The sequence below is a fragment of the Ammospiza nelsoni genome, chromosome 2 (assembly GCF_027579445.1).
Source record: "Ammospiza nelsoni isolate bAmmNel1 chromosome 2, bAmmNel1.pri, whole genome shotgun sequence".
Lineage (NCBI taxonomy): Eukaryota > Metazoa > Chordata > Aves > Passeriformes > Passerellidae > Ammospiza > Ammospiza nelsoni.
In genome coordinates, this window is record NC_080634.1 from 6,599,559 (window position 1) to 6,613,940 (window position 14,382).

Below are 14,382 nucleotides of genomic sequence, written 5' to 3' on the forward strand. Positions count from 1 at the left end.
AAAAGGACAGCGAGGAGACAGGTCATCAGTGAGACCAAGTCCACCAGATCAAACATTTCTGTTTTCATATATTTCAGCTACTTTGTGTTAGAATAATAATGAGGACAAAGTTATTTCAGATCTTAATATATTTTAGAGTGTCAAAGAAATAGTTGGAGAGAAGCAGCAGTTTCACCTTGGTTAGATAATAAAAAAAGCTATAACTTAATTTCCTGTGGGAAAATAGGATTTCTTTCTCCTCCTTATTCCCATCACCACAATGAGTCAAACACATTTTAGGCCTAAATTTACAATGAAAACAAAGTAGATGTACTGCAAGTGATGAAAACCAGGAAACAACCTCTGAACTGTGATTTCACATTACTAAACTCAGTGTTGCCTTTTCTGAAGCAAGGTTCTCTTTTTTGTCTATATCATTTTAAGGGTGTATAGGCCAAGTGCCAGAAATGTCCCCAATTTAAAAATAGCTCTTGTCTCCTTCATAAACAATAAATATATATTAATCTGATGTGAAGGTTGTGGGTGGAAGTGTTCTTTACCAGCCACACAATCCTCCTAACTGAGAAAAAAAACCTCTTAGAAAGAGGTGGCCAAAGCAGAAGAGTAATTTTAATAATGTGGTTTTGGTACTAATGTGCCTGGCTCATTGCACTTCTGTACTTTAGAATATCTAGAACAAAACAGGAAGAATGACTCCTAACTTCAATGTCAATGATTGCATCACTGTTCAGAAGAATGCAAAATTACATGAGTGTGATTTTTATAATATATGTATCATCCATTTTTAATCAACTGGAGACTAATAATTAACCCCTTGTGGAAAGGCACAGGCATTTGAAGGTCATATTTCTTCCAGATGACTGACTGGTTTTTCCTTTATCACCAGAAATTCTATTTTAGTCAGAAAATGGCTTTGCAAGATGGGAACTAACTTGCTCGAGAAAGGAGCAGGAGCATGGAAGGGGTCTTGCCAAGGATAATCCAGCAAGGGAGTTTTGCACTGCATGGAAAATTTCCTCTATTTTTGGCACCTGTTCTGCCATATGGTGGTGGTCCTAAGGTCTATGGTTGGACTTGATGAGATATTAAAGGCTTTTTCTACCCTTAATTATTATATATACTTTCAGCTCTCATCTCTCTCACATTCTGTTGGACTCTCAACCCTCTTTTGACACTTACATTCATTCCTTCATTTTACCATTTGACTCTCTCATAAATATTAAAATATATAGCTATCAAAAAAAAAGATTTCTTGAATTTATTTTATGCTTCCAGACACAAAAGAAATACACTCTCACTCCTACATGTGCCAGTCACATAAATAGAAAATAACCTATTGAGGGGAAGTGAAGTTCAAAGTAAGCAAATTTGATTTATTTTTGAACGTGGCAACACTCAGAGTTACTCAGCTCCGATGGTGATGAAAGGCTGCTGGTGATGCTGCTTGTCTAAGCTTCTGTTTTCCAACAGAACATAACTCTGTAGCTATTCAAGCTTCCATTAATTTTCAGGGTTTGAGAAACACAGCTATTAAAAAGCAATGTTCATGGTGCTGAAAGGACAAGTAAGACCTGGAGGTTGGTTTTGGCTAACAATAAGAGATAGGTTTGAATAGACTCTGGCAGAGGCACTGCTGTCAATAAATTAAATGCAATGACTGGTTCTAGTAGAAAGCTGATTTTTTATAGCCAAATTGTATGCCTGGCTGGGAGAAGTGGGAAACAAGGAAAGAAAATAAGGGGAAGCTTATACAGCTTCACTTGCCATCATTTCCTGACAAAACCACTAATAAATATCTCTTTCCATTTTGGCTCAATAATGCAACCATCAAAAGAAGGTGAAGGAAATATATTTCTTACTTATAGGAACCCATACATATACAAACAGGAAAAATTGCCAGTGGAAGCTGTAGCTTCCCTCTCAGAGGCGGCAGAATGTTTTCCATGCAGGAATTGGACAGAATACTTGAGACTGGAAATATCACACAGAGTGCAAACCGCTGCTGACATAAGACTTAATATCTCCAGCTAAAGGATCTGCAGTTTTTCTTCACCACATGAAGACATTTCCATGTGTAATAGATGCAGAGTAATTCCTCCATAAAATTAGTCATCAAATATTCCTTCAAGTCTTGGGACGAGCTAAAGTTCAATAAAGACTGTGGTTCCTTAAATTCACACACTTGAGCTCTGCACATCTCCTGTGGGGAATATAAATTGCTTCTAGTACTTACTACTCTGTATGCCATTCACATTCTGTTGCTTTAATTCATTAAATTCAAAACTAATACAAACTTCAATTATTTGTTGTAAAGGTAGAGATTTTGCTAAAGCACACAGAAAATTCAATTCACACCAAAATGGCTACACTGCTAAAATTAATGTATTTGCAGTCCTTGCACGTCTTTCTCAGCATCCTTTAAAATGCCACTTATTTTATAAAAGATATAGATTTTCTGAGTATTGATGTGCCCTATCAACAGACAAGGTGCCTCTTGTTTTAGTTTTGCAGACATTACTTACCCACCCCAAATCACTAATGATTACAGCTAAAATGAAGGGGTGCATGTGATTTCAAAGTACCTGCAGTCCTCTTTCTCAGCACACCAGTCCTTTTTCTTAGCATCCTTTAAAATGTCACTTGTTTTATAAATATACAGGTCTTCTGAGTATGAGGTGCCCTATCAACAGACAAGGTGTCTCTGCTTTTAGTTTTGCAGACATTGCTTACCCAGCCCAAATCACTAATGATTACAGCTCAAATGAAGGGGTGCGTGTGGACAAAGGTGACAGCACAGGACTTACAGCTGCAAAGTTTGCACCTTATAAAACCTCTCATCTTCAATCCTACATTCAAAAGGTACTTATGATTTCAAAGAAATTGCAAATCAAATGATTACACGCTACAGGAAATTAGGTAAAAGAGAAAGGAACCACTTCAACACCATCAAGAGATTCTATTCAGCTATTATATTAATAGTAAAAAAACATATTTTGATTGCAGCTTCTGCAGGTATAAAATGACAGGTTTTAGATTCTCTTTTATTGAAGTGCACAGATCCACAAAGCGTTTTTAGTCCTACAAGGTATTTTTAACTCTTATAATCATTCAGCAAAGCATTTGGACAGCAGTTCTTTAATTTTGAGCAGAGTAATAATTGCTCTTGTTAAAATATGTTCTAGAATATGTAGCACCTTTCAAAATAAATTCAAGCACCAGAATTAACTGTTGAACTTTTGTACTACTGAAATCAACACCAAAGCTTTTACATTTTTTAAAGCCAAGTGATGAATTTATTACTCCTAACTTTAATTTCTTTATAGAATGTACTGCAATCTTGACATTAACATTCTATTATGTAAAATGCAATGCTTTTTCAGTTCAATTCAATGTCTACAAATATGCAGTACTTCAAAATAATGTCCTCATTTTTGTAAGGAATAGATGTTTTCTGGTGTTTTGTTCTTCACTAATTTAACTTAAATGTAAAAATATCTGTGCATGGAAACACTGGAAACATCTGGACACAAAATCCAAGCATTTTTTATTAGCTGTTAAGAACAGCTACCACAGCAACTGTGCATTGCACCAGCAAGCAGACTGCTGTACACTAGTGGCACACTGTGGGATTATATACATAAATGTAAAAATATACAGAATATTTATGCATGCACTCATAAAAAAGAGTCACAAGTTTTATGGGCTACTACTTCTCCTGCCACTCATAAATGCTCTTCCAATATATTTTTCAACAAGGCAAAATTATCTTCAAATAAGTCTTTCAATGCAAATTATCTTAAAATAAGCCTTTCAAATCCTATTCTTTTTCTTTAATAATTTAAATATAATGTGCAAGACAGTATTTCAGCGAACCCCAGTCAAAAAAATAAAAAAATCACAAAATAATTAAAATGGAAGACATCAATTCCAAGAATATATGGGAAATGCATTCACATCAGAGTATAAAGGAGAAATGGTTTTAAACTTTTCTTTCTTATAAAAAACAGTGCAGGAGTATGAGTTCAGGAAACAATTTACCTTTCTTGTCATCGAAGTACAGCGTCTGTTGAGCCGGATTTGACCACTGGAGGGAGGTGTTATCATTTTGATCGACCCTGCAGGTCAAATTTGCTGTTCCACCTTCAACAACTGTGACGTTCTGTGTGAGTGGGAACTGCCCTTGGCTGCCTGAGGAGGGAGGGAAGGGATGCAGAAAGGAAGAGAAAAAAAATTAAGTTGCAGTACTGAATTTATTGCAGTAGCTTCCCACAGATGATAGACCTGGAATCCAATGTGATCTAGTCTGACCAAAGAAATAAATTTACAATAAATTTTTTAAAACTGCATTTACAATATATTCCCTATAATCAAGAAACAGCTGGATGAATTAAGAAATAAGGGTTTTCCCCCTTCTTTGTCCTCCTCTGTGAGTCATATTATTTAATTCCAAAGAAATACTCAGCACTTTTGTCTCCTCAGGCATACCAAAGACAACTCAGCGCAGGCAATACAGTTAAATCATTGCTGAAAACATCACTGATAAAATAACAAAAATCCACAGAGTTTTTAACAGAGAGGGATGGGGCAACCTTGACTCTCTGTTTCTTTTTTACGCATTTTAAAGGCCTCTCAGGATGATGCTTTCTGTGTCAGGATTGCAAAGTTGGTGGAGAACAAATGTAGTGTGAATCTACCACTTGATGCATGCTTTGTTAGGGGAATATAACCTGATCTCATATGAAAATGGAAGAGGTGATGTTGTAGGTCTCTTTCACATCTGTGGTTCTATCCCAGAGCATTGTCAATCACATGAAGTGCTTGCTGAAAAGTCACTGGGAAGGTTTCCAAATGCCTCTACACAATGGAGGAGCAGTAGCAGTCAGTCCTTGAATCACAAGCATTTCCAATGGCATAGTTAGTGTTTATGTATGTTATAGCACACCCCTTGTCAAACAGCACAACACATTCTGACAAAAAGGGACTGCAAGAAGGGTGCACAGAAAAAAATGGAAGTGGTTTTTAACATGGGGGGGGGGGAAAGAAAAAAAAAATCAATAATCATTGAAGCAAGACACTTTATTGAACATATGATTGTTAACTAGGAGATGTATTATTTATTTGAGAGTAAAATGCAAAGGAAAGAAAACCTAATACTCCAAGTGAAATATATGCTTCTTTCTTCTCCTGCTTTTACAGAGATTCTATTAAAAGAAGCACTGGAGAGTAGGTAGAGATGCTTGCATAAGAAGTGTAATGCCAAGATTGACACTCAAGTGGGATGTGTCAGAAATTAAAAACCTCTCCACAGCCCTACAGGAGGGAAAAAGCTCATAGATGTGTCACAAGCACATCAAGGAAATAATATATACAATATCCATTAATGATACAATACAAAATCATAAAACCTTCAGAGAAAAATTCTATTTTAGTGGCTCTTATCAGATTTGTTCCCAAGTAAGTTAAACTGAGGCATGTCCTCTATACAAAAGCATGAAAATATGAAAATTTATTACCTAGGATAAAGGTTTGCAGATGACCAGAGTAAGGAAGTACTAAATAAAAGATTAACAACTGAACTTCTATTTGACCTACTGATATTGCACAAACCAGAATCCTAGCCAGATTTTGATTTCCCTACATAAAATAATCCTGATGGCCTTAGACGTGGAACAAAATCACCCACATCAGTGATAAAAATATTTTCATCAAAATGCAGATCTGAATAACTGGTATAATTTTTGTATAAATATAAACTACAGCTGTCTGATGATCAAGATTTACCATGCACTGATATTTACCCTAAGAGGGTATTTACTATCAACAGGATAACAGATATAGTAAAAAAAAAAATGGAATACTAAAAATACCACAGCTAATTTAAATGATGAAAAAAATAAATGCCAAAATTCTCATGACATCCTCTGTATCTGACACTTCATTAATCAAACCCTGCTTCTTGAAAACCACACAGTGAGAAATATATGATGAGAGAAAAATCATAAACAAGGATGGAAAAAAAAGAAAACAGAAAAGATTTGTAATTTCCTTCCACTTCTCTTTCAATTCCAATGTGTCAAGGAACTTCAAGATATTGCATAAATTGCTTATCATTTAAATTGGAATTTTTAAATCCAGAAAAACGCACACAGCCTGTTATTACTTCCACTAAATTACAGGCAACTTACCAAAGGAATAACCTTCTAAAGTGTGAGCTGTGAATGGGAGGCTATGTGGGCTAAAACACTTTTTGCCCACAAGAAGCATTAAACAGAACCCAGTGCCAGAGATGAGCACAGTGAAATCTGTCACTTCCATGAAAGAAGTGGAATGGGAGGGAGTTTAATACAGAACCTGCTGTATTGATTCAGGACCCCATTAACACAGATGAGGAGATCTCCCCATAATTACCCTGTGTTCCCTGGCTGATATTACAGCTCTTATCAAGAAGGTGTCAGTGTACGTGCACTCCATCATTTGTTAATGACTGCCAAGTCACAGACTCATCTCTGGGCAAGAAGTAAACTATTCTGATCAACCATAGAAATGGAAACTGTAGATGCCATAACCTGAATAGGTCAGAAGAATTTTCCTTTCTCTGACCAACCTAGTGATTGCTGATGATTTGGAAACAAGAATTAATTTAGAAAGTAAAAATAAGACAAAAATGATCATTGTATCTCTTGCCAACAGAGAATCTGTATGGTTCTGGAGAAGATGCACAGAGCTTCATGGGAAGCTTGGACTGGAGAAAGAGGTACAGAGAAAATGAGAGAAAATTGAATATGGAAAGTAGCCTGAGTAGAAAGAAAGGAGCCTTTGCAGGACAGATAAAACTATATAAAGCAAGTCGAAATGAATGGATACTGCGCTCCTCTTAATGAAGAGGAAAAAATATTAGCAAGTGATGGGAGAACTAAGACAAAGAAAAACTTAGGAGATTTACTTTACTGTTTGCATCTGACTTGGGATACTCAAGTAGGGCTGGAAGGACAGGAGAAGATGTAAAGCCCTGTATGAAAAAGGTGACCACTAAAGCAAGCATCACCATCCTGCCCTTTTACTGCAGTAAAAGTGTGAAAGAAGTGGATTATGCTACTAGAGACTCCTTAAGGTTTTTGAGCATCTGACAATATTTTGTGGCAGAGGCCTTTTTTCTGTTAACTGTTAACGTCTCCTAAGAAAAAAGCATTCCATCCTGACTTAGCAAGTCCAGTAGTGCAAAATGTAGTGGCCCCTTCAGTAACTTATTTCAGAGAGTAACAATCAGCACTGTTCAAAGAAAACCACAAAATCTACTTCTCTGCATTTGCCTTGCTCTAGCACCCAGCTTCCACAAGCTCTTGTATATTTTACCCTGCTCTGAAGAGCCCTCTCTTATCAAATTTCTCTTGTAGGTACTTAGAGACTGTGATCCTATCACCCATTAACCTTCCTTTGGATAATCTAAATAAATTGAGCTCTTAAGTCTTTCTGCAGAAATCTCATTTTTCTAATCCTTTAATTAGTCTGTGCCTCTGTGTGCCCTCTTCCATGTGTCCTCTTCTTTCTGAAGTGTGCAGCCCAGACCTGGAAGCGCCCCTGCCACAGTCACAGCAGGCAGAAATCCAAAGGGGATGCCACTTTTCTGCCAGTTTTGCTATTCTTGTTTGCACATTTAAAAGAGTCCCTTGGCCCCATGGTCAGACCCAGGTGTAGGTGAAGGTTTACCATGGGGCTGGCATTTTTCCTCATACACCCTTCCAGTTCTCTTCACTGCACTCAACACAGCTTTTTAGGCAAGTTCAGTAGAATTTACTTCCTACTTAACTATTAACTGAGATGACTGACAGGCATAATTGAGATAATGGATATGACAGGGATGCTGACCATCCTAAAGACAGGGCTACCCATCCAGCTTACTTGCTATCCTCCCAAAACATGGCTGGGAATGAATGACATTCCTAACCTTCACCAGTAGTTCAATCAAACACAAATATATATATATTCACTACAGTATGTAAAATTACATTCTGTTCCAAAATCAAATCTAGAGGGAGGACCAACAAATTTTACTGTCTATATGGAATACACTAATAAAGATATAAAAAAAATACTGGTAGCCCACATTAATAATTCCCTTGCATCTGAAAAGGAAAAAACTACAAAGTTATGCAAAGGTAAACTACAACAAGTAGTGATATTACTGCAGCAAGGAGGCTGCATCAAGAAATCATTGTCATCATGGCGTATCCCAGCCCCTCTGCTCATTTTAGAAGCTTTGCTAGCAATATTATTTCAACTTTTTGGACTAGATGGAGCTATGTTTGAATATATTCTACCACAGGTTGTTTCTGCCATGCTTTGTGGAGGACCAGTTCTCATATCTCATTAGCCACAAGCTGTTCCCTGTCAAGAAAGGCTTTTTTTTTCCCACCCAGAAATCATGGCTAAACTGTTTTTACATTTAGCACTGATTTTTATCTCAGTATGTGTCGAGTCTATGTTGAATAATTATCATTATTTGGTCCAGTTTGTAAACATTAATCATGTGAGTTCGCCTCATGTTTTTTTGTTTATGCTTGGGTTAGGTTTTGTGCTTGGTTTTGTGGCTTTGCTTTTGGTTTTTGTTGTTGTTTTGTTTTTGTTGTTTTGTTTTTTTTTTTAACTTTTTGCAATTACAATGAAAGCTCTTTAATGAGTTTAACACTCCCACTTGATGCTGAGGTGATACATTCTAATCAATTTACCAGGCTAATTATAAATGTGACTAGGCAGCTGTAAGCACTGAGAAAATACAATTCTCTCTTTAGTTTTGTTTGTGCAAAGGTCTTTTTTTGTAAAGTAAACAGTTATGTCACAAATGAAGAGCATTTCACATTATCAGGGCAGCAAGCTTTGCCACTCTGTATCAAAAAGGCAGAAAAAGAAATGGTTTTAGTTAGAGAGCATGGCCTGGAAAAGAGAGAGGCAGCAGTGAATTATCAATGTTTTGCCACATTGGTTCTACTTTTGAGAGCCTGGCAGACCAGTGTCCCCATGAGGTAAATTAAGTTTATCAGCATGTAAGAGGGAAAAAGCAGAGTCTAAAGTTTTATAGGAGATATTTATCCTTTTCAGTCTTGCACGAACCACAAGGCCATGGGCTTTTTATTTGGTACCTCTATAGCATGGTGTCAACCAAAACCAGAGGCCATAAAATGCAAAGGATTAGCAGAGGAAATTAAAAAAAAAAAAAAGCCCAAACTTGAGCAAATTAATTTTAAAACAGTCTGATTTTTAATAATATTGTTAACAGGACCAGACCCTAAAAATAAATATTTGGGAGGGAGAGAAAGCAGCTTACTCTTTCAAATAGCAGCTTACATCTGTAGGGAGACTAGATTCATTTTGGCCTTCTTTCTTAGTAAAGAAATAAAACATTAGGGGGAAAAATCCATTATGATGAAATATCTAATATACTGAATCACTTTTCTGGCTTTCTCACTTAATTTATATATGAAATAATGCAAACATCTCTCCAAGGAGACAAAGTGTTATTAGCTTGTCTTTACCTAATTTAAAGAGCAATGATATTGTGAATTGCATTTCAGCAGGAATAAACAGAGATCTGCATTTCTGTGCAACTGTGAGCTTTTTCTGACTTTGCAAAGGGAATGAATCTGCTTCTCTGTTTTGTCAGCATGGAGACCAGATTGAAGGTTCATGTCCTGGAAATTCTGAAGGAAGAAACTATGCAAGTTGTTGCCCTTACTATTTTTAATTTTTTTTTTTAGAACAGTCCTTAGGAGTGTGGTAGAAATATTGATGACAGATTAAAAAAGGCAGTTTAACTCCTGATGCAGAACTACCTGCTTTGCTTTATTCTAAAAGAAAATACAGCCATGTGCCTGCATGTTAAACTGCACCCATACAGCATTTTTAAAGAACAAAAGATTGCCTGAGCATTATTTGATACACATAGTCCTTGACTGGATGAATTCACCTTTCTGGACTTGCTGTTTTAAATAACAGTAATTTAGTTCTTTATCTGGATGGTAAATACTTGTTGAGTTTATACAGTTATGCAGTTGAGTTTAAGTTGTTTGCTCACTGAAGAAACATCATTTAAAAAAAAGAAGCAAACCAAACAAAATCATGTCCTCCAATAAACGTTACATACTCCAGTAACAAAACCTCTTGCAGAGAACACAGGAATTAATGAGAACACTGCAGAAAGTTGCTACAGAATGAAAGGTTTAGGAGAGAGAGAAGAAATAATGCAGAGAGTAACTGTTAACCCCAGATTGTGCATTCAAGGTCACTGAGCCTTTTTACTGTTTCAGCAATACTAAAATAACGCAAAGGAAAAGGACAAGAGTGCAGTCTCTGATTTCACACTATGAAATTTATGTCTGACAGCAAAAATAGATAAGGAAGAAGCCACTTGTTCCTTCCTTCCTTCCCTCCATGTGTGTCAGGTGTATGTTTCCAAACCAGCAGCTAACTCAAAATATAATTAATTTGGACTATATGACAGTGAAAGAGATTGCAGATATAAATTGGAAAAAAACCCCACATTGAAGTAAAATTATTCCACAATGATAAACAGGAAAAAAGTATGAGAGAGATAACAGGGGAAAAAAAAGTAGGCACAAACAGTGCTGTTTCCTAGGAACCTTGCCTAAGTGCCTATTTTTTACTCTTTTCAGGCTATTACCATGGTATTACTTGCTTATAAATGGAGAAGAGCATCCAGTGATTTTATTCAGTTATTATTTATTAAAAGGCATTCTCTTCCAGCACTCTGAATTCCTGAGGAAGTTATAAATCCAAATATATTTGAAGTGAACCTCATCTTTCCCCAAAAGTTGTAACAAACTGATGAATTTTCTGGTTCTCATAATTGTAAATATGGCTCAGAGCTTTGTGCCACTTGTCACTTTAAAGCTTTATGCTCAATTATTTGTGCCTTAACAAATTGAAAAGTCATTTTTCCCTAAAAGCAGGACAGCATCCAGTCCTGACATGAAGAGTATGGAATTAGACTTCTCAATTTCTTTCAGGATCTGGGTCTCACTGTCACCATATTTCTATTCCTAATCTGTAATACATACCAAGGACACCTTTGCTAATCTCCCAATTATTCAGAAAGCCAATCACAGCCTTTCCCACCATTCTCCTCTATTTTAATCCTGGTTTGAAATACTTTGGGCAAATTGCCCAGAGTAATTTCAGAGAAAAGATAAATATAATTTAACATCAACGCTGGAGGCAAATATTTTGAAAAATAATACTTTTATTGCAAATGGGTAATGTGTAAAAAATGTGGAAATTACTAGAAATTCCAAAGTAATTAAGAAAATTTTGACTAGAAGAAAAGATGAACTGATATAATTAGAAATAATAACTTTTCACAGAGCATTAAAAGAAAACAATTTTTCTTGAGCAAAAATCAAAATGTTTTTGGTTTGAAATTTTCAAATCAAACATTACACTGAAAGATAATTACATAAAGAAGAAAAAATGTATCAGTAGATTTGATTCATCTTTTCCCTCCTCAATTTGGTATAATCCTTTTCATGAGTTCCTTACTCTCATTTGTGAAAAATTGCAAATCTCTTGGAAAAAAATGTTCTCTTAGGCTTTCCAGCTATTAAGCTCTATTAAAAAAAATATATTTGCATCCCTTTAGGAATACACTTTTTCTCCTTCCTTCATCCTTAAAGACAAATTATGGTATTTCAAGTCCAACATGTAGGTAACCCACCTGGCAAGGACTTTGTTATAGTATACCTATTTATCTTTGTTCTCTGTTTGACCTTTTTTCTATCTGAGCAGAACACAACCAAGGTTTAAAATCCTTCCACTTTTAACTTTGTTTCACCAACTTCTGAGATATCATTCAAAGAGAAGTTAAAAGACAAAGAGGCAGCTACACAAATCAGCTCCAAGTAGTGCTGCTGTTTGAATGTTTGGGATCTCAGAAAGCATTCAGAGATGCCCCAGAATGCACCCCCATAACTGCACTGCTAATTGTTAGTTACAAACACACATAGCAAGAGCTCGCTCACCAAAGGGAACCTCCTGTGTTTAAATGGAAGTTGAACTTTTCACTGTATCGAACAGCTGAGCCAAAGTGAAAAATAAAACTGTTCTAGGTTTGCCTGAGTATTTGCCCATAAAGTAGCTTTAGTCTTGTTAAAAAATCAGAACTAAACAGGTGTTGTACATATTTACACAGAGGGGAGTGAAGAACAGTGATAAAATTCCTAATAAACCCCAGCTTGTTTCTTCTTTTTACTTCATTATATTTTACTTGGACTTGCACAGCACTGATCTTACCACCCCTGGTTTGGAAACAAATATGAATAAGAATCAGCTGTCATTGCACCAGTGCACTACATAAATCTTTGCTACCTGGACTTCCAACATTTCACTGCTCAGTTTGCTTCAGGTGACATGTCATCCTCAAAGGTAAATGAAGAAAAGAGCAAAGGTGGAGAAAAATGAATTTTGATCAGAGACTTCTCTGTTCTGATTACGAAATCACTGGTGGTTTCCAGTGAAATACTCTGTAGCTGTAAATAGTACTGATAAAACTATCCTAGCAGTAAATGGGGATCAATATACAGGGGTCAGATCTTTGAATTCTGTCAATGGAACAAAATATGGACAAGTTTACTTCGATACTTTTGAAAAACTCCCTTTCATAAATATAAAAACTATTCTGAAGAGTTGTGTTGCAACACACAAAAGAAACTGTGTCTGAAAGGTAGGAAATAAGGTGCATGCAGTTTGATCTGAACAGGCACTTCCCTTAATGACCTTGTGTTGAACAATACCTAAACACATCCTGGCCAGCTGGGAATGTTGCCTGAAGAAAGCAGTTCTGATTCTCACAAAGGAAAAGTCAGAATGATTAATAAAGGGTTTTCCACTTGTGATCATCTGTATATTCACAAAGTTTTCACTCCTGATGAATTCACCATCCTGTCAATATCTACCTTCTTTGATGTTTGACTTTTTCTTGTGCAGAGGACATCACAGCTCTGTTTAAGCTCAGAAAGTTCAAGTACAAAACAACAGTTTTAAAACTGACTTTGTACTTGATGGGTTGCTTTCCCCTCTCTTGGTTTACACAATAAAATAAGGCCAGGAATTAGTCTGGAGAATAACTGTTTTCTACAATTCTAGCAGCCTTTTTGAGCCTAAGTGGCACCAAACTAAAAACAACAAAATTACTTAGGCCAGACTACACTTTAAGGCATCAGAAGCCGGGCTTGACCAACAAAAATCAAAGGCAGTTTACACCAAACAAGGATGGATTTTCCACTCTGCCCTCTCCCCTTGTTGCCTCAACACTTGCTCTTTCTCTCTGCTCTGTGTCCCAACAAAGAATGGCCCTTTCCCTTCCAACAACACTACTTGTATTTCAGAATGACAGAGGAGGCTTCTTCCTGTGCTACCTTCTGAGTGAAGAGAAGGCTTTCTCAGGTGATTGCTTTTTGGCAAATTTCATCTGGGAACCAGGTGAATTGTTCCTGTTAGCAGATATTAGAAGATTAGGATTGGATTCTGCTATTCTTTCATGGACCTGTTTCCTTAATGAGTCTTGCATGCAGATCAGTTGTAGCCATGGCTCTAATTTTGTGCAATTTACATATCACTCCATGCAAAACTGCATTAGACTTGGGTGTACTTTGAAATAAAATCACTTACTCTCTTGACTTTCTTTTTTCCTCCCCGTGGTCTCTGAAATATCCATTGAAATGGCAGTGCTGATCTGCAGCAGTTCTCCCTGCTGACTTAGGCCAGCAAGCTGCTCATGAATCTAGCAGATGTTTCAGTTGTCTAGGCCAATGGAAACCTTATGGACCCTTTTTTCTTCATCTCCTCCCAGGAGCAAATGTTAGTACAGCAGATATCTGGATGTGTGCCACGCAGCAGCAGAGACAGGAAAAAGCTGCTGTGGCTTCACTGAGCGTGGTGCTGTATAATGATTGTATTTTTTTTCCAATCCTCTCCAAGAGTGTTATTTACAAATGCCACGCTTCTCACGTGTAGTTAAACACAAACCTGGGCTCTTTAAAACATCCCCTAAACTTCCCCTGTTGTGCTATTGAACCTTAGGTTAATACATAGATATAAATTAGAAATACATGTTCATATGTTGGTCTTCTATTTCCCTGCCAATATAAATTCAGAAATGCCTAAATGCAAGCTGCATTCAGCATCATGGCCCTAACAGATTGTACAGACTGTGACAATGGAAACTGTCAAGGGAATTTAGGACATAAGCAATTTACATTTTTTAAAATGTAATTTAAAATATGGAACAGGGTGCCCAGAGAAGCTGTGGATGCCCCATCCCTGGAAATGTCCCAGGCCAGGCTGGATGGAGCTTTGAGCAACCTGGGATAGTGA

At 36.6% G+C, this 14,382-nt stretch overlaps 1 protein-coding gene across 3 annotated transcripts in view; it reads right to left on the minus strand.

Moving 5' to 3' along the window:
- CADM2 (cell adhesion molecule 2) overlaps positions 1-14,382 on the minus strand; it is a 571,723-nt gene that overhangs the window by 157,046 nt on the left and 400,295 nt on the right. For all 3 annotated transcript variants that reach the window (XM_059493329.1, XM_059493330.1, XM_059493328.1), the window contains one exon: positions 4,039-4,188. In XM_059493329.1, the coding sequence (XP_059349312.1) occupies positions 4,039-4,188 (150 nt within the window). The remainder of the gene's footprint in view (positions 1-4,038; positions 4,189-14,382) is intronic.